At 35.4% G+C, this 25480-nt stretch overlaps 1 protein-coding gene across 2 annotated transcripts in view; it reads right to left on the bottom strand.

The window, feature by feature from the left end:
- Nucleotides 1–644: 644 nt before the first annotated feature.
- CDH10 (cadherin 10) overlaps nt 645–25480 on the bottom strand; it is a 153804-nt gene continuing 128968 nt past the window's right edge. The window contains exons 6-12 of one of the 2 annotated variants that reach the window (XM_087930734.1): nt 21726–21913; nt 18583–18836; nt 13972–14108; nt 12138–12259; nt 8182–8290; nt 5872–6123; nt 645–2115 (exon numbers count right to left, since the gene is read on the bottom strand). In XM_087930734.1, coding sequence (XP_087786860.1) covers nt 1628–2115; nt 5872–6123; nt 8182–8290; nt 12138–12259; nt 13972–14108; nt 18583–18836; nt 21726–21913 — 1550 coding nt within the window. In that variant the 3' untranslated portion in view covers nt 645–1627. Of the gene's footprint in view, nt 2122–5871; nt 6124–8181; nt 8291–12137; nt 12260–13971; nt 14109–18582; nt 18837–21725; nt 21914–25480 lie in introns of both variants that reach the window. The other variant, XM_026700880.2, reaches the window with a different exon arrangement.

The raw sequence follows: 25480 nt of genomic DNA on the forward strand, positions 1-25480 counted from the left end.
TGGCAAGCTAACACCAGAAAACTCAGTTAAAAAGCATGCCCAACATGTCATTTTACCTCCTGCTGTGTGCTGTATTTTAATCAAGGTCTATAGCTTAGCTCATGTTGCATATAGGCTAATGGCTGCATATGCACACACCAGATATGCCTGTAAGCAGTATAACTCAAAGTCTGACCAATAATTTTAGGATAATCTTATATGAATATCCAAAGTAAATATGTTCTATTGCATTTCATGACTAACTGCACAGGAAAATGTGCCAGAGCCATGTCTGTAGATTAATCAAGGAGACAATCAGCCTAGAACTAAGGAGAAATTTCCTTACAAGTTAGAACAATTAATCACTTGCCTCCAGCACTGGAGATTTTTAAGAGCAGAGTGGGCAACCATTTGGCTGAAATGGTGGAGGATTTCCTGCTTGAGGAGAAGGTTGGACTTAGAACCCCCGCCCCCCAAATGTCCCTTCCAACTCTGTTATAAGTTTGTCAAGTAGGGTTGCACTGTTAATAAAATCTTAAGTGCATTCATAACAATCATTGTTTGAAACCTTTAAAATGTCCAACAGTCCCACATAATGTGTTCAGTGAGCTTTACTTAACCTTGTAGTATGTTATTTCCTTTTACAGAATAATCAGGGAACAGAATCGTTATAAAACTGGTTTATTTCTTAAAAATAAATACAAAAATATAAATATAAAACATTGGCAGATAGAATCTGATGAAATGAAGTTGCACAAAATTTTTCTTTTTAAACCAGCTGCATATCACATTAACACCACGTGTACATTTTCAGGGGTCAATTTTTTTTAATGTACAGAATAGGGGCAACTGTTTTCTTCCTACTTCTTTTGGGTTATGATCCAAAAGGAAATGCGCAGACACTGTGCATACCATTTCAATATTTTTTCCCAGTTCATTTTTCGGAAGCTGCACAAGCAGAAAACCCCCGATTATAACTGTTGTTCTTAAACAATGAAATCTGAACGTATCTATAAAAAACTTTCAGGGTATACAACACTAAATTATTTTCCAGAGGAGCTTTTTTCTCCCAAAAAACAAAAACAAAAGTCTAGTTTGTTCATTATGTGTGTAGTTTTGGGAGAGAGCATGCTCTCTGAATGAAAATGCTTAATACGGTTTATGGGGGTCTTCTGTGCATAGTTTCTGAAAAAGAAACACATTTCCAAGCAAAATGTGGGTATGCATGTGGAATGTGCATGCATGATCTTTTTGTAGATCACAGTCTGGGTCTTTTTCAAAGTCATCCTTGCAAGTGAGGAACATGGACTTAACAGAAGCAACTCTCATATGACTGTTTGAGAGATTATATACCTGCTCAAACAGTGCATCCCTTTATTTAATAAAATGGATGACACCAAATTTCAATTGCTTTGGCTTTCAGAATGGGGTGAAATAAAATGCTGACTATATTCCATGTGACATTTCACAAAAAAGAATAAAGGACATTAATGAGCAATTCAAAAACCAAAAATGAAGAAAAAAGAAGAAGAAAAAGAAACATTGTGCTGAGTGGTAGGAGAATGCTCCTGAACATCAAATATTGTCACGTGGAAAAGGTATCTGTAAAGTTACTTCCTCTCAATTGAACTATATATCCTACCGTAGGTTAGGAAGTGTCTTTATCACTTTCGCCTCCACCATACATCTCAGCAAGCTTATTAAATCGAGGCCCCCATTCCTTGAGGTAATCATAGTTTTGGTCTCCCTCAGTGGTGCCAGACTCTAAAGAACTCAAGGATTCAGCTATAGAATCATTTCCTTCATAGGCATAAGTTGCTAGGGAGTCATAAGGTGGAGCAGAGGGGTCATGATCATGCTCCTTCAACCTTTGGTTAATGAAATCACGGACATCTGTGTCATCTGGAGCAGAAGGAGTCCTCCGTGGTATAAATAATGTTTCTGGGATAATATCTCGACGGAGTTTCTTATCTTCAATAGCTGCAGGATTTCTCAAAGTGCCTATATCAAAAGCCTGGGTATCTTCCTCTCCACCCCCTTCATCATTATAACTCACAATATTATCTCTGATGTCTTCTTTAGAAAGGATCAGAGGCTCTTTCTTGCGCTGCCTCTTTAGAGCAGCAAACAACACCACTATAACTTGGAAGAAAGAAAAACATGAATTAACTAAAAATCACATTTCGTTATAGACACAAGTATACAACTTAGTTTATCATCATCATCATCATCATCATCATCATCATCATCATTTGGTATTGTTACATTCGCCAGGAGACTACAATGCAATTGTAGAGTAGTAGTTTGGCTGTCTGTTTACCAGCTCTATCAGAAACATGCTTGTGCGCTTCTCATAGTGCACCATAAGAGAAAGAAGAACCAGAAGAAACATGAGCAGCTATTCTGCAGCAGCATCCAAGGATCCCCTACCTCCCCTGCTTGCAAAGAGGTGTTGTAACTAGAAAGATTCAAAGCTGGGCAGGAATCTGACTGCCTGCACAAAGCACCTGACCGAAGTGGTAGCTATATTTACTTGCATAGAACATGCTTTCAAACTACTAGGTGGGCAGAAGCTGAGGCAAGTGATGGTGCTCACCCTGTTCCACAGTGCTAAAACTCAAACTGCTGAAACAGAGACCATCTCTAGCATCATTAAGCCACTGAACCTTCACTTCTTTACAATTTGGTTATTAGGTGCATTGTTATTTTATTAACTTTGTACATGACATCAATTGTAGCCTGTTTGCCTATGGTCTCTCTATCTGAAAAGATTTAATATAAGACTTTTTTGCTATATTCTTTTTGGATACATCTAATTATTCAGATTCTTGACTTGTGGAATGAACCGAGGAAGAAATGTAAAAATCTCCGCTGAAGCAGACCAACATTTCTGCTTTGCTTTAGTGTTTTGTTGATAATTTGGGGAGTTGTAATTCCAATATAACTAGAGGGCTTTAGATTGAGGAGGCTGCCATAGAAACACAGAAAAAGAATAGGAAGTTAATTGTCAACTTCTATCCTTGTTTCAAGCAATAATTATATATTCTTGCACCTGAACATGTAATGACAGATTCATGGTCAAGCAGCTGCTGATTAATCTATCAACCATTAGCTAAATGAATCTTGTTTTTGAAAAAAAAACCATAAAAGAAATCAATTATGTACAAATTGAAAACTGAATACCCCTTCCCATTTTTTTCTTGTTTTTAAGTTACTATAAATATACCATAGTGAAAAAAAGGGACAAACATTTCATTAAGAGCTGCAGTTTTCTCCCTCCCTTTTGTATACTTATCAAGCCCTGTATTATTTGTTTCTATCCTATACTACTGCAGGCACTTTATGGGGATATTAAAAGAAGCCACCCAAAAATTCTTATTTTAAAATAAAGTACAATAGAACACAGTACTAATGCTTTCTTGTTTTACAAAACAAATGGTGTCAAGCTTTTGATCAGATTTCCTATACAATTTCCTATACAATGTTTTCCTATACAATTTCATTCAGATTTGAAGGGTGAAGAAAAAGCTGTTTCTTTTGAGGAAAGAATTACTAAGAAAACTATGTATTTGCAGTCAATATAATCAATATACATCTAATGGATTTTTAATGATAGACAGACAGACAGACAGACAGACAGACAGACAGACAGACAGACAGATAGACAGACATATATGTATATTTATATGTATATATGTATATGTTTCGACTGAAATTCCAAGGCCACAGTGGTGATAGAAATATACACACTTTGAATTACTGTGATAATATAACTAGGGATGCGCAAAATGACTTGAGTGTTCTCTATTTTAGCAATTTTCACAATTTTGTTTTGAGTGTTTTATTCAAAGTATGAAAGAAGACTGTTAAGACTATCTTTCTAGCAAAAGGGAACATCGTCTTTTGAGTTTTCTACTTGGGCTAGTATAAATGTTTGTTTTAGCCCAGGTTGGATAATCTGGAACTGAATGTTGGAATAATGCAGTAGGCATATAGGCAACAGATGGCATATTGAGAACTAGTCTGGATCTGTTTGTTGCCAGTGGGACACCTGGAGAGGAAGATCTGGATTGCAACAAAGCACTTATTACTGGATTCTGTGACTCTCTGGATTGCTACTACTGCTGCTTGTCCTAAAACTGGTGGATATATGACTGTCTGCTTTTGAAATACTCTATTTCCCACATTCTCATAGCAGTTAAGCTGTGTTATTTCTTCTGTCCAGCTTTACACTGTTTTAAAAAAAGAGTGTCAGAGAAAAGAGTGGTCATGTCTTTGATTTTAACCTGGACTTTTTTTTCTGGGTATGCGTTTCAAAGGACGTTCCCTGCTTGATCCCTGCAAATCAGACCAGTCTATCATTTGGGAGACACAATTTCTTTAATTAGGTTTAATATGTATTGGTGATAAATATACCACAAGCTTAATCTTGAAAACCCATGCTATGCTTCCTGTTATTTGTTAGAAAAAATATGGTCCAGCTGGATGAATGCAGTAAACATCTTTTGGTCTCTAGGATGCTTAAAGATTTTATTAGGCATCCAAACAAGTATCTTTTCCACTGTGGCAACAGTCTGTAGCCTAGAGATAAGGTTCCTGGTCTTAAACAGAGCAAGATGCCATTACAATGAAACAGCCATGAAGAAATAAACAGTAGGTTACATCAAAGCAATCACATTCACACTAACTGTTATGAAAATTATGGCTTTGAACAAGCAAGTCTTCAATTTCAAGGCTGTGATACTATTAGCTAGTTAGGATTAGGGCAATTTTGGCTACTTTCAGCAGCTAGATGGTACTATATTTCTGTCATTCTGGAAGAAATATTGCTATATCTGTGACCATCAGGTACCAACCCATACATCCACTTCATTTAAGATATTTGGATACATAAAGGTGGAGTTTACATATTTTACTTTTTTGTCATTGTGCACTAAGAGGAATGGGCGAATCAAGTTATAGGTAGATGCTACCTTATATGCTGAATACAGCTCACTGGAACACAAGGCAACTGTGACATTAAGTGCACTGCTGTAATGGGCAGAAGGAATAACATTCAGAGGAGAGGAAGTTAGGGGCCATCCAGAAGGGAAGGCTAGGTGGACATGCTACCTGCAGTAGTATCTGCTGGTAGACCGCCCTACATTCTGACATGAGATGGTAATCTCCAAAGTATTTGGGACTGTGCATATTCTAAACTTCCAATCAGAATAACAGAGTTGGAAGTGACCTTGGAGGTCTTGTAGTCTCCTGCTCCTCTGGTGTTGATTAAAAGGGGATTAGTTTGACCTGTTATTCAAGAGTTTTCTTTAATCTTTCCTGCAATTTTGATGACAAATGGCAGCCATTATATATGGCTATGCCAGTTACTTTTGGTAGGCTGTAAAAGGGAACACATCAAAGGGCTCATACCAATTTTTACAATATTTCCCATGGAAAGAACATTGTAAATGTTTCAAGTTTTGTTTTAATGAAAGGCAAAACACTCAAGCTGTTCATAATTTTGTTATGTTCCATAACAATGCAGCCAACTCAATATTGTTCCAAGGAAACATTTTGAATGCTCTGTCTTCAAATCTAATATCTTCCCATTTGGGGCATACCTGGTAGCAATAGTTCATGCTTTCTCTGTGGTTTGTAATGGGTTTCAATGCAGTATTTTACAAATTGAACTGGGCTTACATGGTCTGCCTCTGTATGACTTGTTATCCAACTGCTTTATAATCCAAGGTTGACTCTCAAATTATAGAAGCTACAAAGGGCTTAATTTCTGACTGGTTGCAAGGAGGGTCAAAAATGCTATCTTTGCAAGGGTTGCACCCAATGCAGCTTGGTAGTATCTAGCATTTGGTAGTATTGCATTTAGCATGTGACTATTCCCTCAAAACTTACCCAAGAGTATGATGATACAGAGCAGAATGGCAATGAGTGCGCCTGTACTAAGGCCCGCTGGGAGGAGCAAAGCTTCAGCATTGCAGGACTGCATGTTTCCCTGACTGTCACAAGCACACACCCGGATTGTGAGTGTGCCTGTGCTACTCTGGATAGGGTAGTCATTATCTGATATCACCACCGGAAGGAGGTATGTGCTTTTTTCATGTCGGCTAAAGCCATTCCTTCTTGTCAAAATCCGGGCTGTGTTATCTGAAGCAGGAAGTCACATACAAGACATACATTACAATTAATCCCACCAAGGAATGCAATCCATATACTATAGAGAGTTTGATCCTAGGAAGCAATTTATACAGGGTACCTTTTGATTCACAGCTACACTTACACAGCTTCACTGCCATTTTTCACACATTGAAATCAATGTTAGCAGCAAATTTATTTATTTTTTCTTTTTTAAAAATTGTTTTTATTATGTTTTTCAAAAATACAAATCTCACTCATATTCGTAAGAAAATTTTGGCATTGACAAATACATATATCCTATATACATTATTATATACATATATATATATTGATAATCTATTAAGGTCTCTTGCTTTATTTACCTTAATCCTTCTTTTTAATCTTTGTATCTGTTTTTAACCACTCATACCATTTATCCCATATTGCATAATATTAGGAATCCTCCTTGCCTTTCATTTCCAATGTGAGCTTATTCATTTTGGCGCATTCCGGTACTTTTTGTATGACTAAATCTTCTGCGGGGATATTAGCTCCTTTCTATAACTATGCAAAAGCTATTCTGGATGCTATTGTTTTCTTAATATGGCACTAAATAATAATGCTACCTCTCCCCTTCAAAGGTGCTCTTTCCCCCCCTTTTCCCTGAATGTATATACTTGGCTTCTCAGTGATAAATTTGCAACTTTTGTTTGAGAATTAAGTTATAAGGTAATGTGGTAGAAGGCAGCACACTAGAAAGCAAAATGCCTCTTTAATTGAACTCTCAGAGTCTATAGTATAGTGCAATTTCCTGGACCATTGCAGGCAGTGGAGGGATTCAAATTTTTTAACAACCGGGTCTGTGGGCGTGGCTTAGTTGGTGGGCGTGCTTTGGTGGTCATGTGACTGGGTGGACATGGCTTGATGGTCATGTTATTGGCTGGGTGTGGCCAACTCAATATCACTCACATCGAGGCATGCATCACCTTGCCTGGCCTCTCATGACTATAGGGATGCTGCAACAGTCGTAAGTGTGAAAAATGGTCATAAGTCACTTTTTTCAGTGCCATTGTAACTTTGAATGGTCACTCCACACAAGCAAAGTACCACAAAGGAGGGGGAAAAAAGCTCTAGAGAAGTTCCTGAAACAGGAAGTCTAGTCCTGCCAAGAATGTAATAAAGGTTAAGGAGAGGAAGTTTCTGTAAGCAACACTAGAATGTTTCCTTCCTGCCTTCCTTACAGGATTAGGCCAGTAATTTCTTCTAACAACCGGTTCTCCGAACTGCTAAGAATGTTAACAACCATTTCTAGTGAATAGGTGTGGACTGGTAGAATCCCATCCCTGATTGCAGGTAAGCTAGATCTCTAATTTCTTTAAAATTTGCAATGTAACAGCCATACCAGATCCTGGTCTGAAATACATATTTAAAACCAGCAATTGTCATATACTGATTAAGTCGAACTTATTTGTGTAAAACCTTTTGAATTTGGGGCCGTCTACATGGAAAGCAGTTATATTCTATTATTTTTTTCCCTACAGTTCTAATTAATCTAAGTAGCTTGTTTCTACAAAAGAAACATTCATTTCATTTCCAAAGTTATATTTAATTTTGAAGAAAAAGCCAAATAATTATATCATTTTAACATCAATACACAAAATTGTAATTACTATTGGTAGAATATCCACTTTTTTTCTCTTGGCTATATCCAATCAAGGACCTAAATGATAACATATTAAGAATTTATTATCTAAATATTGCTGTATTGAAATAACATATTGTACCAAACTGAGAAGATGTACAACAAATTGGTCACTAAACTAGATTTAATAATATGTCGAAGATATTCTATCTTAATACCTTTACTCATTTAATTTCCATGTTGTATATTATTTTCTGATTATATTATGAAGACTGTATTGTATTTTATCATATGTTCTTTTTTTATTTCATCAATGATTTCTTCTTTTAAAAAAAATCTATTCCAATTCCCTAAATCAGAGAACATTTATCTGCTAAGTACAATAAAAGGAAACACTGTAGAAATGTGTATGAGAATTAATCATCCCCATTGTGTATGCATTATACCTTCATTGTCTTGGACGGTGAAATTTGGATTAACAGCAGCTAAGCTGAAAAAAAACTTTTGTCCTCCAAGGGGATCATCTTTATCAACAGCACTAATGGTCTGTATTAGCTGCAGGGAAGAATAAAGAAAAAGGAAGTACAGTTTGCAATATACATGACTGATTGTTTTAAAAATAATAATAAAAAGAATTACAAAAGATATTAATAACATATCTTTTATTTTATTATTAATTTAATAATTTTATTGAAATAATTTAATAATTTTGTTAAAATAATTTAATAATTTTGTTGAAATAATTTAATAATTTTGTTGAAATATTTTAATTAAATAAAAATGTGTTGGTATAATGGCACGCAATGTCTTTACAGAATATAACAAAATCAGTTATATATTAGGCACATTGGCTGATTTTCTTAAGCTGGGGTAGGCAACAGGAGACCTGACTTTCCACAGTTTTCAGTTGGGCTTCTAATCCTTAAACCAACCAATCTCAGTATTAAGCCCTTTGGTGCACAAGTCTAAATCCAAATGGAGAGAAAAGCATACCATGCTTTAATTTCTCCCTTCCCCTTAGAACACACATAGATGAACGGGAAGAAGCAAAGTAGTTTTGTGTAATACAGGATGATTGTTGTTTTTTAGTCATTCATGTCTATATTTTTTCAAGATTTCCACCTCTTGTTTAATTATCTGTTTCATACAAAAACTTAATGATGATTTTACACTGTAATATTAATTTAGTGTAATATAGTTTAATTCCATCCATCCATCCATCCATTTCCTCCTTCTCTTTTGTTTGAACAATGAAATAACTTTATGCAGATCTCAACAAATATAAATGTTACGCTTTGGTTCCTTGTTGCCAAGCAAGTTACTTAAGAAATCCGGAGATACACAGAATATCATGGCTACCAAATATTCTACTGGTGGCCCAATTTGATATTACTGTGAACTAGGTTCCTTAATATTTTTGGGTGGTGACACCTTGGATAAATTACAAAATGGTTGCAGTAGTGGTATTGACAATCACATATATGTACACCTGGTACAACAAAACTATTGTATAACATTACAAACCTCTGATTCCCCATTCATCCTTTAATAAGCCTGCACATAAAACATGATAATTTTCTGGTTTCATCAAACCATACCAGCAAAACTGAGATATTTGGGTTACAGTTCCTGTTTTAATTTTAGGCTGTCACAATACAAAACACAGCCATCAGAGGCATGAAAGCAGAAAAGGGAAACAGTGTGAAAACAGTCAAGTTCATCTTGTTTGTCAATCCTATTCCAATAAAATATGAGAGTAGCAGAGCTGGAAGGTATCTTTAAAGTTTCCTAATCCAATTCCCAGCTCAAGCAGGAGATTCTGCACCATTTCAGACCAATGGCTGTCCAATCAGTTCTTTAAAAACTCTACGGATGGAGCACATACTGCCCTTCAAGGCAAACTGTTGCATTGACTAATTGTTCTGGTAGGAAACTTTAACTCATAATTTATTTCCTTGGGTCACAAGGTATAATTCCAAAGCCCAGCTATTTCTCATGCCTGGATTACCTCTGTTCAAGACAAAGGTACATAAAACAGGCAATAGGTGGGAAATCAATATGCAAGGGAGTTACTTATGCCTACTAATGTACTTGCACTTGGATTTGTTTTTATTGCTGTTCTTGCACTGAGGTATATTTTATTGCCTTTTGCTTATTCTGAAAGATGTATAAAATGTGTTTCTATTTCTACATTTTCTATTTTTGCACAGCAAAATCCAGGTGGTTTGCAATGCTTTGAAAACCATGAACATTCAGAGATTAAAAATCTTTTTTAAAGAAAAAAACATGATTTCTTCTATTAATTTGTAATATACCATTAGCATTTAAATGGAAATGCTGCCTTTTGCATTTCTCTCTCAATATTTGAGCAGCAAGTCTTTCAAAGAAATTGGGCTGTGAGTGATTGCTCTTTTTTCCCCTTTAAAAAAAATCTCTGTCTCTCTATATTTCCATTCATTCCATAATTTGCTGCACATATCCATGAGTTTTTGATATTCTCTGTCAACTTTCTCTGAGGAGTTAAATGTACTGGTTTTTAAATTACTCAGTAAGGCAAAAGGTATGTTTTTCTCTGTTTAATAAAACACAATCTTATTCCAAGTTAAAACAGGCAAAAATCACGGAAAAAGACTATAAAATTAGTTTCACACCACTGCATTTATTTCCTCAATCAAGTAACAAATTTGTCGATATAAGATGGTAAATTATTTGTTTAACATAACTCTGGGTACCATATGCAAAAAAAATCTGATTTCTTTACTTTGACTAACTGCAGTAGTTTCACAATGTGTTCCTTTTATAATGTTCCAAGTAATTCAAGGGAGACATTCTCTGGAAATATTCCTAATGTCTATATTGATACAATGTCTACTTAAAAAAAAAAAACCTGCCAAAACCTACCCCTTGACCTTTTCTTCTCCACTTTCCTGAGCCAAGAATTGCTGAGCAACAATCACATTCAATTGTGCTTCTTAATTTTATGAAAGCAGAGAAAAATAATGAAATAACAGAGCTGGAAGGGACCTTGCATGTCTTCTAGTCTAATCTCCTCCTCAACCAGGAGACCCTGTATCATTCCAGAAAAGTGGCTGTCTAGTCTCTTCTTAAAAACTTCCAGTGATGGAGTACCTACAACTTCTGAAGGAAAGCCGTTCCACTAGTTAATTGTTAGGGTCACTGTTAGAACATTTCTCCTTAGTTATAGTTGCTTCTCTCCTTGATTAGTTTCCATCCATCCATTTTTTTTTTTGTTTTGCCTTTTGGTGCTTTGGAAAATAAGCTGACCCCTCTTCTTTGTGGCAGTCTTTCAAATATTGGAAAACTGCTATTATGTCACCTCTAATCTTTCTTTTCACTACATTAGACATGCCTATTTCCTGAAACTGCTCTTCATATGTTTTAGCCTTCAGTCCCCTAACAATTATCAATATCAACAGCAATTCCATAATCCAGGCTCCCAATTCTTATAGTAAAGCTTGACTAGTAAGTACTCATGGTCTTATTTGGAGGATGGAGAGGGCATCCCAAACCTGCTCCCTTAATGAGCCCAGCTTTTGATTCCTATTTTTTTCTACAAAAATAACATGAAAGTAGGATGGTGATTATTTTGTTTCTTCTTTCTCTTGTCATTTGTTCACTCAGAATCAAGTTGCTTTGTTCTCATAACTTCTCTCACACATTGGAATTAAGGGAAAGGAACAGTTTTCACCCTTAAAACAACTGGTTTTCCCTTGTCTCAAAAGGAAATTTCTGACAGGATTCTGAGTTTCACTGGGCCTTAATGCTCAGTGCTTTGCTTATCTCAATTATATCAAAACTATCTTTTATTGGTGTTCTGTACTCTACATCCTTCTGTGGGTAAAGGAAACCATATGTTCTCTCTCTCTCTCTCTTTTTGAAACTAACAACTTTTTATTCTTTCGTGACATTTGTCAACAGCAAGCTGACTGAGATAAAAATAGCATTTGCAGAAGGAAATGCTGTCAGTGATGTTTTTATCCATATCAAATGAAAGACTGAGCTGTGTAATGAAAGAAAATCATACACACATGCACAAACACTCTCTCACACACAAACTGATTACAAGAAATAGTTTATAGCATACTTTTCTTCCACAAAGATACCATACAAAATTATTTTATTTATGGGAGAAAAGAACAAAATGAAAAGGAGTTGAGAGGAAAAAAAGTTTGAAGAACATAAAGTATTTGGTGAAGGTACAAAAAGGTAGTGTTGGCATTTCTTAGAAAGCACATCTATACCAAACTGGATTCTGATTTGTTGATAGCCATTTTTACTTTTTCATGTTGCATTTCCAAATTATTGTTAGATGAAATCTTTTATTTTTTCCTGTTCCTAAAACAATACTAGAAAGTTTGATGCATGTGTATAATTGACTTACTTGTCCTGCTCTTGCATTTTCACACACAAAAGTGTCATAGAATACAGCAAATTGTGGTGCATTGTCATTCACATCCAATATTCGTACGTACACAGAAACACGGGTCATCTCTTTGGGATTGTCTGTCAAAGCAGGGGAAATAGGCAATTTTGTTTAAAAATTGATTTGCAGTCCTGAACCAGGATATCCACAAATATAATGCATTTTACTTTAAAGATTTCTTTAAAGGATAAACACATTTTCAATCGGAAGGCATTTCTGATAATCTCTTTGCGCTCAGTTTGTGTTCTGTTATGGACAGATGGCACCAAGCTTATTGCTTATTTTCTATGCCTTTTCAAATAAATAACAAATGTAAAATAGTGGTGGACAACAGTTTGATCACCAGAGATCACTTTTTTTTTTTAACTCTGATGGCCAAAGTGGTATTAATCTCAAATGAATGGATAGGGCTCAAATCTACTATCTTCAAGTTTCTGGAAGTTTCAGACAGAGCAAGAAGCATCTTAGTCCCCCTGTTTTGGGTCAAGCAAAGAAGCATCAAACATTAAAAAGAAACAGTTTATTTTGAGACTTGGAAAGATGGGAAGAAGTATAAAGAACAATTTGCTTCTTCCAGTTTCAAGGAAAACTATATTTCATACTACAGATGTCTTAGAATGACATTATTATAAGTTATTCCAGGACATATCTAATTAGGATATTATTTTTAATTAGCTCCAATAAAGTACAGAGCAATTGGATAAGAACACAACTATATTTTTGTTTAATTTTCCTTTTCAGCCTATCCAAACTTGCTAGTTTCCAAATTCCTCTCTGCATCACCACAACCTTTGATATCACATATCAAAATAGCCTTAAATAGAGGAAAAATTACTAATGATTTCACACCCTGCAAAATAACCATTTTGATATTCTTGTTTAATTTTCCTTTTCAGCCTATTCAAACTTGCTAGTTTCCAAATTCCTCTCTGCATCACCAATCAGCACAACCTTTGATATCACATATCAAAATAGCCTTAAATAGGGGAAAAATTACTAATGATTTCACACCCTGCAAAATAACCATTTTGATAAAGATACACTATATACTCAACAGTGTGATGAAATTCTCCTTACTACTATGTATAGCGCTGAATAAAATCCCTTCCTAATATAAATTGCAGCCCTGCCATTGTGGGAATACAAATGGAGATGATTCAGAAGTTAACATTTCCAAAAGAAAAGAAAACTTTTTTCAAATAGCTTTTCTTGTTTTTGTATAATATCATAGCTACATGGCTATCTAGGGAAGCGTGTGTTGAATTCACAACTCACATATTTGAATTGTGCTGAATTGTGCTGAATAGACTATCACACCCTTGTTTTTTTCTGGAGGACTACAAAATTGTACAGGTAACCCTCTACTTACAACAGTTCACATACTGACCATTTGAAGTTACAAATGGCACTGCAAAAAGTGACTTATGACCATTTTTCACACTTATGTCCATGGTAGCATCCCCATGGTCACAGGATTTACATCTGGATGCTTGGCAACTGACTTAAATTTATCACGTTTACAATGTCTCCTTTTGTGATCTTCTGACAAGCAAAATCAAGGAGGAAGCCAGATTCATTTAACAACCATGGTACTAATTTTAAAAAGTGTGGTGATTTACTTAACAACTGTGGCCAGAAAGGTTGTAAAACAGGAGAACAATTCACTTAGCACATGTTTTGCTTAGCAATATAAATGTTGCTTTTAAGTCAAGGTCTACCTGTATTGCATAGCTAAGATATATTTCACTAGACACAATAAATAAAATGTATACACCAATGATAATGAACTTACTGATTTCTGATGCTATTACACTAAGGTTGTGCCACACTGATATTTCTCGGTCAAGCATTTTAGAAGTATAGATTGATCCATTTCCTGAATGTATGTTGAAAATTCTATCAAGATCAGTGTGACGATCCAAAGCAAACCTAACGATTGGTAGAAAGAAAAAGAGCTTTATGTTGAGATGTACCTATATACCACATTTCATCTTGTGACTGCAAGTTATTCTAATTGAGAGTAGTAACATAGTTGTCAGCAGCTTTTATAAAGCATTAAACCAGCAAGTGCTAGATAATGTGAGATGCAAATCTTGTACCATTTATATGAGTGGCAACAATGCATCCATGTTCAATATGCTTAAATCACGGCACCATGTTGACCATCTTGATGATTTCAACAACACCTGTCCCCATATGTTGCCTTCCTGTCAAATACTGAGATCTTAAGAAAGCAACAGTTCATGAAGTTGTTTAACTCAAGATGCAATAATTAGAACAGCGACAATATTACAGTTTCTGTCAATAATCAAAGATAACTGGCATTTCTAGACTTAAACATATTTAGAACTGACAGTTAGGTCAATCAGACTGAATATGAAGATGTTTGTATTCAATCTAACATCCATAAAGTTTAAGCTGCAATGGTTGGAACTAGATGTGACAGCAAGGACACGTTTGCACCACACCAAAAATCTTCCTGATGTTATCATAATTAGTGGCATTCAACAGATGGTCACAATACTATGGATTTTGCATTGCTCCATTTCATAGACAGTACGGTTAAGGCATCTGTAATGCTGGCAGATGGAGCAAAACTTAAAACTTGATTTTGTATGACCTGGAGTACTATAGACCATGCGCCTTTTCTACTGAGAACTTTCTCTTTTATACATTTCTTTACTACACTTCCAGTAACACATAGAGAATATTCATATCAGCAATAGCATGCAGGCGGCCTTTTCAATGCCTCTTAACTGTGAAACATAAGGTAACAGTGAACTATATCAGCATAAAAGGTAATTTCTACCTGGTTTGCTAATGTTGAAAAGATACATGGTGCTAACCTAAATATATATAATTATTGTTCCATAGAGCTTATATTTAATCTCTCCTTTTTATAAGAACGGTTTTGTTGCATCAAGTGCTGTTCTATTCCACTAAAAAGACAGTTTTGACAGGAAGCATAATAATCACTTATTGTAATTTAATTGCCAAGTAGCAACTTTTGCTCCCCTCTGATAAATACAGTAATTTACCTTTATTAGTCATATTACCTCTGTTGGTTAAAAAAATATAATAATTAGAAAGATCTAATGAAACCCTATGGTTCCTACTCTGAAACACACCTATTATAATTGCAAATTGCCTATAATGCATAGGAGCTTTGCCTTTCAGTATGATCACTATTTCTAGTTCATTCTTCACCTACAGAGTATTTTGTAAAAGTTTAAATCTTACAATAGTTCTAAGAATCTGCTCTGAGATTATACAGAAAAATGCACTGGAACTGACACTAGTATTTTCAGATATTTCCTGACAAAATAAATGTTTAAATCTCTGGCAGTTGTGAAGTATGCAGAAGTATCTAAACATATTGTTCTTAAACTATGTTGCTTATTTGTATTTAATCTCCCTATTTTTGCAAAAGTTTTATTCAATTTTCACATATTAGGGGAAAAAAAAGCTTTTTTCAGTAAACAGTATGATTTCAGGTTAACACATTTCCATTACAAATTTGACTTTCATTTCCTATTCATCTTTCACATTTGATAACTTATCTTAATCTTACTTTATATATTTTCTTTAATTTTAATCATTAAACTTTTCCCATCTTATTTTATAATTTTTCCAATAGATTGCTTAATCTATTTCTTTAACTCCTTAATACAGCATATATATCTTCATATTCATTATATTTTATCTTCTTATTCTGTCAGATCTGAAATTTACTCATCTATATTTAATTCATCATTACAAAAATTCACCCATTTCCAACATAAAAAAGGTAACAACAGCAAATGCAACACCCCTATTATTTCCAGTTTCAAGGTGCCATCCCTGTGGTTAAACATATCACATAATTAATCCTGCCTAAGATTCCCATGATTTAATTTTGAGTTAACACTTTAAAAAAAGGAAAAAAAAGACACAATAATAACTTTCTAATAGTTACTACATTACATATATCTCTTTTAAACCTGGGTCTGCAAGTTCCCTTTCTCATTACCTAAAATATATATATCTAGATTAATAAAATTATAGATAAAAAAGACATAATTAATCCCATCATTTCATAAGAACTATAATAATAATGTTAAATATTAATATTTAACATTACTCCTTTTCTGTTTACCACAACTTATTAATTCATTTAATATTATTAATATCTTTATTCTAGTTACCTCTCTTAATTTCATAACATAAAAAAGCAAACAGTCACTACAATAGTAAAACAATATCAGTCCCTACTTCCCATCTTAATACTCTATATTCCACTGTTTTCTAGACAAATTTTATCTTTTCTTATGTTATTGCTTAATAATTCGTTTAATACTATTAATCTTTATTTTGGTTATCCCTCTTAATTTCATATTTAAAAAAAACAATCACAGCAATAATAAAATAATATCAGTCTGTAGCTCCCCTTTTGATAATCTAGATTCCACTATTTTCTAGACACATTTCTTATTGCAAAAATTCTCCTGGTTTCTATGCTGTCCTCTTTTTCACTGCTACTCCTGCACAACCTTATTCCAGCTGACTCTTCCCCTTCAGGGTGGCCATTATAGACCACTGCTTCAGATGTCTTTGGGAGGGAATGCTTGCCAAGCCAGGGAGGGGATATGCAGCTCCTGTCTACCCGGCTGGCAGTCTCCCCTTCCTCCACCACCCATACAAGATGGCTTCTGCCCCAAATCTGGACGATTGGGGCTCTCTGATGAGGAAGCACAGACCAAAGCCATGGACAATCATGGTCAGTGATCCATTATCGGGGAAGTTCAATCGGAAGTTCCAATCTCCCTTTTTTCAATAGAAGATGTAACAAACTAAATGGACAGTTCTTTTTCCCATCTCCAATAATGGTTGTTTTGATCTTTAGATTATGAAAGGACATCCTCATGGGAATTTGGAACATTTATATGAAGGGCTTCCAAATTAACAAAAAATATTATATTAACATGGATTTATAAGTAGCATTTGACTTTGTATTTTTGGTTTAATGAAATGTGTTCATCCTCTGTCATAAGCTGCCTTTGGAATGATACAAGCTCAGTCTTTTCCAGTTTTGTATGTAATGATTTGTCCAGCTTTTCTTTCATTTATCCATGTATTTCATTAACTGATGCTGAACTACTCTTTGTTATCCTACAACTATCCAAAATGTCTGGACAGTTGTTGACATTATGCAAGGAAAAAAAAAATCTTTAGAGAGCTTGAGTTCTGGCAGAGCCAATCAACTTTCATTACTAAGTCACAGATGTTGGATTATGTCAATGAAAGTTTGATTTAAAGGAACTCTATTTAAAGACTTTCATAAATATTTATATCATACTTCACCCTTGAAAATAATAGACATCCATTAATTCTAAACCCTCTCTCTAGACAATTGATAAAATTCACTAATGTGATTATAATTACACACTTGGCATAAATTAGGTCAATTATGTAAATTTGGGCATTCTGGTTTTATGGATACCTTTTCTCCAGAAATGATCAATTAAATTGAAGTTTTACTACACTGCAAGTACGAGAGCAATAAAACTGTTGTATTAAATAATCTAATCAAACATACTTTGAAGAAATTTAAGACATGGAGCTGATGTGAAATTATTATGTAATTATTTATTGAGGATTTTATATTTAAATTTAATATTAGAGCTATGATACTTGAAATAATTGAAATAAATAATATTTTTTGTCTTTTTCATATTTCAGGTTTAGAAAGTTATATTTAACTATTATATTTTCAATTATATTTAAATATAGGGTATTACTATATAAATAAAATATTTAGCATGAGATTTCAGACAGTGGTACTATTTGCTAACCATTTAGGAACTTTCGTATTTGATATTGTCCAATTGAGGTGCAAATAAATTAAATCAATGAAACTGCAGGCAGACAATGGCAAATTTCACATTAAAATTGAAATGTATAATTCAAATGTGAATTTCTGGTAATTTCCCTCCATTTATTAATGCCTTTTTTCAGTTCTATTAAAAGCAAGCAAGCAGGGAAAACTAACCTATGGTCACACTATATGGCATTAAGTTATGCTCTGTATATCAGTCTTTCTCAAACTGATGTTCTGCAGATATCATGGGACAACTGATCTGGGAACTTCAAAGAGAGAAAAATTATTTCTTTTCCCCCATTATCCATAATGTCTGGGAATATAGGGAACTATCAATATTGTCTGGAGATGACTTACTTGAGGTAAGGCTGCAATATATTTGTACAAGATTATCTCACATGGCTCAAATTAAATAGGTAATGTGATGCTACATTTTCTCCTTATTTTCTGTACATTTTGTCACTCACAACAAAAGTATGAACTTCATTAGTGATACAAAGAACTCATCTTCCTATAAACTGTAATGTTTTAGATTCTGGCATTTACCTTATTGGGCCTGCAGCAGAATCTGGATCTCGTGCCATGACCGTGCCTATGATGGTGCCCACTTCAATATCTTCATGTATTTCAAAAAGATATGAAGATCTGCTAAATATAGGAGGTTCATCCACATCTTCCACAGATATTTTCACAGTAGTTGTATCTTTAAAAGGTCCAAGGTAATAAAAGCGTGGGTCAACATACAGATTCTCTGCCTCTATTTTCAAAGTATATAGCCTTCGATTCTCATAATCCAATGGCTGTATTAAAAATAAATGAATAAATAATACAGTTATTAACACAAAAAAACAAAATCTGCGAAAACTATACCAAGCACTGTTTCCATTCATTTAAGGCCAGTTGTGTGCTAGGTCCTGTAGATAAAGCAGAAACTATTGTAATTTCTTACATTTTCTTACTATACCTTTTTTATAAAGTAGACCTTTTATATTCAAAGTTATATTATGCAGTCTGTAAACCAGGATTTTTAATAATGGAGCCAATGCATCTTATCTCAAGTCAGGAAAGAATAATTTGCAGAAAAGAAGTATCAATATATAGTTACATAGCTTCAAAGTAGATGAACAAATTACACCAAAACTGGTTTCATTCTCCAAAGTATAATGAATGTGCCTTTAAATAAAGGAAAAGTTCAGACTGTCTTTAGGTGACACTTCCCTAACCCTACCCCCAGATCTTAGATAAAATGAATTTTATAATAGTTTTATTTTTAAAATATAAAATACTTATGTGCAATTAATCCCTTTTCAAAAATGAAAAGATAATAAAGCTTGGGGTTAGAATTTATATGCTGCATGAAAGTCTATGTGTGTAAATGTCTATGTGTTTGGTATTCAGCTTTGTTCAGGTATTTTCCCACGTCATTACAGTTGTGCTTTTAAAGTTGTAGAGACGTTTAGGCAGAATCTCATCTGCCATCATCAGGCTTCTGTATTGTGTTCATCTGTGAATCAGGCTTTTACAGCCATTTCTGTTTTAAATTTGGTGCTAGCCTACTGCTGTGTTAGAATGTTTTTTTTTTCTTCATCCTGATTGGTTGGGAGTCTTGGTCTGTGTTTATTGGTCTTGGAGTTTGCTGTGTTCTGCTTGGAGTTTGCTGTGTTTCTAATATCTTCTATCTGTTTTGTAGCAATTTTTGTCTTGATTGACTGGCAACATTGTGTTTTCTGTATTGGAGGCTTTTAGTGCAGCTTGGCTTCAAGTAAACAGATGGCTATCATTTATTAGGAAGCTAGGTTTCATCTGTATGCCTGGTTGGGGTGTGTTTGAGCTGGAGGTGTCGGGGGGGTCTGTTTGTGCCCAGGTGTCTATGTGTTTGTGTGTGTGTGTGTGTGTGTGTGTGTGTATGTATGTGCATATATATATATATATATATATATATATATATATATATATATATATGTATATATATATGTATATATATATATTACAGAAAAAAATTCTATTTTAAGATTTCATTTTAACTTTTAAGGAGTGAAAAAGCTATGAGAAAGTATAGTCAAAAAATGAACACAAAATATCTTTGGAGAATACCTTTGGAGAATCTATTTAAACATAAATAAAACACAAAAGAAGCAACACTGTGCTTAAATCTTCTAATTTACTCAGAAGTCATCTTATATTAGAAATAAATATTGCTTTTTTTATATTATCTTGAGACTCTCCTCCTTTCCATTTTAATGTAATTTTTTAGGACACTTTTATCCTGAATTGTAATTAATATATCACAAATGAGGTTTTAGAATTGCGTAGAGTTACACACTGCAGAGCAATAATGTAAATTCCAGGCATTGAATGGAAGCCACCAAAGAAGACATCTGATTGGATGCCAAAAAAGTAATCCAATATAATTCCAGTTGACTTGTTTGAAATACTTGGCTTTGAACAAACAACCGGCATATGTTCTTTAAGAAGACAGATTATTTCCCTCAATGTTTTGCATTTGATGTTACAGCTGGCTACTAAGCTAAGATTTTAATGTATGCTGGTGTGTATTAACTAGTAATTAATTTATGTCCTTCTCTGAAGACTTTATAGAAGATGCAAAAATCAAGTTCTTCTGAACAACATTTGTGACATTGTCATCACTGTTATTTGGTCAATACATCATTGCCAGATTAAAAGAATACTGGCATCATTTTGGGGGGGGGGGTAGGAAGACGCGGGCCACATTTTATTTATATTACCTTCGTAGGGATCAATCTATGATGGTAATGGATAAATATTTAGAAAATGTTGGATTCCTTCTTGTGATCATTTATGCCATGGCTAACTCATGAATGGACTGCTGAGATGCTTCTACATGAGGATCATCCCCAAGCCACAGCTGGCACAAAATGCAGTGGGGCAAGCAATAATGGGCACTTCACAGTATCCTCTGTTGCTAGTTGAGTGGCACTGGTGCTCAGGATGCTTCCATGTACTATTCAAATCTATCTCTAATTGTTTTGGCCTACCAGGTAGGTTTGGGTGAGTGAGAGAGTTCCACTCCCTTCAATTGAATGCTGCATCTTACAGGAATCAGGAAGAGTGCCTTTTCTTTCATGGCCCCACCCTCTGGAACAGCATCTCCCCAAATATTTGGAGGGTACCCAGTCTTCTGGGATTCTGGAAAACCTTTAAAATCTGGCTCTGGAAAGCCTTTAAAATCTGTTCACAAAGCTGGGTGATTTATTGGATGAGTTGTATTATTGGTACTATTTGTTGTTTTAATTGTTTTATTCTGGGCAGCCTATTTTGGTGTCTTTGTTTTTTATGGATTCCAAATTAATTTGAATTGAATAATTAAATTAAAGTATTATAAACTGAGGGTATATAATATCAATGCTGTATATTTTTATATACCAAATATATTAGTAGAATTTCAAAACACCCATCCAAAGTTATTGCTGTTTCAAAACAAGGCAATCTTTTAAAAACAACAACAACACCTTTTTGCATGTTATTGTATAGTTGATAATTCTGATGAAATCATATGCTACCAGGAAGATTTCCCCAAAATATCCCAATAAATTCATCAACTACTGTACTTTTTAGAATGTATACAACTTAAATATTTGGATATGTTAGAAAATACTGAATGGTTAGTAGTTCCAAGCATACAATGCATCATATTGAAAAATATGCACCTTTCGTACTGTTATAATGCCCTCCTGTGTGTCCTTTTGTGTTACAATATCAAACATGTCTCTTCCGTCACCATCAATAATTCGGTATTCAAGTTCTGCATTTCTCCCAGTGTCTGCATCAGAGGCTTTAATGCTTCCAATGGCAGTGCCAACTGGAGAAGATTCTGGGATGCGTAGGTGGACTGAACCTGCAAAAAAGAATAATCAGCAATATGTAAAAAAAACCAAAAACGATGAAGACCCTGGTATGATAGGGTCATTTCTTGACCAAGAAACATATGCATTGTTTTTAAATGAATGAGGCAAAGGAAAGTTATAGATTTAAATCCAAGGTTTCTGCTTAACTATAGAGTCACTGCTTTCAAATGAACTCTTCCAAAAGCAAACTTGCCCTTGGCTGGCTAAATATAGTCTGCTAATCCTATTGAAAAGTTTAAAATCTTGTTTTCCCAGCATTTCAAATTGTGTTATGATGAAACATTATTCTGTAGATTCATTCCCTCCCACCATCAATCACTGCATTGTTCAACAACCTTAAAAAGAAAAGGAAATTTCCAAGGAAGGCCTATGGGGCTGATTGAAAGACTCTTAGTGCCTACCTTACTTATGCAGCAATCAAGAAACACCATTCTGTCTCTCCCAATCTTTTACTGTCTAATTGATCAGAAGCTTATAACAGCCTCATTTGTGCTTACCTGCAGGCTACTATAGCTGGTGACTACTATGGATCTATAACAGTTGGCAAATAAGAAGGCCAATGCACACTGTCTTAGCTACATGGAGTGAGTTTGAAAAATCAGAGGTTACTGCCACTTGAAAGAAAATACCAAAAAATCTACTGATCCATAATAACTGAGTCTTCCAGATAGAGCCAAATCCTTCTTTTGAAAAGTTAAAAAGTGGAAACAAGTTTTCTGCCTATACAAGAGCACCATTTTTTGGTTCAGGAAGAACGGGGAGGATGCAATATGATTGGGGAGTTGTGTAAGAGCAGAAATAAAAAGTAACAAAGTACAGCGTCTTTGAGTATTTTGCAATAATAAGATTAACCTCCTAAAAAAATCACCCATGAAATTCCAAAACAGTGATAAAAGGAAACGTATTTTATGAGAAAGAAACTGGAGAACATATTTTCGCACACCATTAGATTATCATCAAGTACCTAAGTGGCCACAATGCAACACTGCTTGGCAGGTCAAAGGAAGTGAAGAAATAAAGAAGGTTTTTACAGTTAATGCTAAGTGCAATTTCACTAAGCGGTATTTTAAGTATAAACTCAAGTGAATACTAATAATCATTTACAAATAAATAAGTAAAATACGAAAGAGAAAGTAAAGTAGAAATACAATGCAGTATATTTAGAGGAGATTGTATATATGCAAATAGATAATGGTAGAATTCTTAAGGTTCACTATGAAGGTTGTTTGGTGCAACCACCTTGTAAGAGATTGCAATTTTAGCTGTGCTCATTTTAAGTTTGCAAAAGGATAAATAAACTTCACTATTTATTCCCAAGTTGTGTTTGGGTGTCTGTGTATTGTAATTATGAAAATAAGCAACACCCCATTCAGTTTTGAGTAACCATAATTCAAGTGGGCCTTAGTTTCCACTTCAATAAGTCATTTCTGAAATAGGAGCAAACCATCTGTAGTGTATTCATGCACAGACTTCTAATACCACATTCCTATTGGTTAGTTAACATAGCTTAATGATTGGTTAATAAAGAGAGTTTCTGATTGACTGCCTAAGCAGCAGGAAGTTTAAATACATGCCATTGGTTGTGAGCCACGAGCAGCCGCTATAAAAAGGGCTGCCGCAGCTCGATTTTAGTTGAAGTTACTGGTTGCTAATAAAGAGCTGAATTCAACTCCGGTTTCCGAGTCTGCTTTGTCCTGGCGATAGAACACTGGTGACAAGGGTGGGATTGAAGGAACAAAGATTGTAAGCACGTGGCGAAGACAACCGAAAGACCAACGAGATGGCTGACAACAATTCACCACCCTCACCGTTCAACCCAGCCGAAGAAGACTGGGAGTCATATATCGACAGGTTCCTGATGTTTTTAGAAAGCAACGAACTGCAAGGAATCACTGACCACAAGCCACTGTTAGGGATTCTGGCTGGAGACAGGGCCACCCCCAACATCCTATCTCCAAGGATGACAAGATGGTCAGAAATTCTCGCAGCCTACAATTACAAGCTCATTTATCGACCAGGAAAAGCCATACCCCACACAGACGCATTAAGCCGTTCACCACTGCCAGGTCACAATGACGACCCGGCTCCCACCATGCATACCCTGCAAATTGAAACGATTCCAAATTGGCCCATCACCGCATCAGACATCGCAAGAGAAACAGCTAAAGATGCACTGATGGCCTGAATACTGAACTGGGTAGGACGGGACTGTCCGGAAAACAAAAAACCCGAGATTTTAAACCTTTTAAAAACCGGCAAACTGAATTGTCAATTGAAAAAGGTTGCATATTGTGGGGAGATCGGGTGGTTGTTACAAAAAAATTACAAGAAGACATGCTTAACATGTTGCATGAAGGACACCCGGGCATGGTAAAGATGAAGTCCCTGGCCAGAAGCTACGTTTGGTGGCCAGGAATAGATAAAGACATTGAAACCTGGGTCAAAACATGTAACAAATGCCAGTCATCCAGACCCACTCCCCCATTGGCACCGGTCCTTGACTGGGAGACACCCAGAGGCCCCTGGTCAAGGATCCACATGGACTTTGCCAGACCCACAAAGGGATATACTTATCTAATCATTCTGGATGCCTACTCCAACTGGTTAGAAGTCATCATCGTGAGCTCAACAACAATGGAAGCTGTAACCAAAAAACTAAAGAAACTTTTCACCAGCCACGGTCTACCAGATGTAGTAGTATCGGACAATGGACCACAGTTTACAGCTTTGGCTTTTGAACAATTCCTTGCAGAACAAGGAATAAGACATGCTTTGACAGCGCCAGCTCATCTGATGGCGAACGGAAGAGCGGAACGCATGGTTCATTACACAAAAGAAGCATTAGAAAAGCTGGAAGGAAATGACATGCAAGAAAAAATCAACACCATGCTCACCATACAACACATAACACCATGCACGGCTACAAACAAGAGCCCAACTGAACTGTTAATGGGAAGGAAGTTACGCTCCTACCTGGACAGACTACATCCTACTTACAACCCCAAAAAGCTGCCAGACTCTTCCAGTAAGTACCGCTCCTTTTTGCCAGGCGACCTAGTATATGCAAAAAATCTTACCGGAGAACCACTGTGGTTACTGGCAATGATCACACCGACTAGAAACAGCTGATGGCAGATCATGGAAAAGACACATCGATCAACTAAGGTCACAACACGTCAAATGCAACACCGACATTCCCCGAAACATGGAACAAACTCTTCCACAAGCAATACCAGAAAGTAATAAAAAAACCAGGGAGGGGACCTTTAAATAATAAAGGAAATGAAAAACCCCCAGAAGCCAAAAACCCAGAAAAAAATAAACATTACTTACAATTAGATGATTCCAAAAAGGGAGAGCTGAAGGAGCACCAGGAAAGAAGCAGCCAAGCTGACTCTACCTGCCCGCACAAAATGCAGAGGAACAACAGAGACAATCCAGTCAACCCTACAAGGCACGGCGGGAGCGGCATGGCTGAGGCACCAGTCCAGGAGGTTCCAAGGAGAAGAGTGGGGAGGACAGCAGGCCTGTCTGAACCGGCGGAGACTAACACAGAG

The sequence above is a fragment of the Pseudonaja textilis genome, chromosome 3 (assembly GCF_049901715.1).
Source record: "Pseudonaja textilis isolate UNSWEBS1 chromosome 3, rPseTex1.2, whole genome shotgun sequence".
Lineage (NCBI taxonomy): Eukaryota > Metazoa > Chordata > Lepidosauria > Squamata > Elapidae > Pseudonaja > Pseudonaja textilis.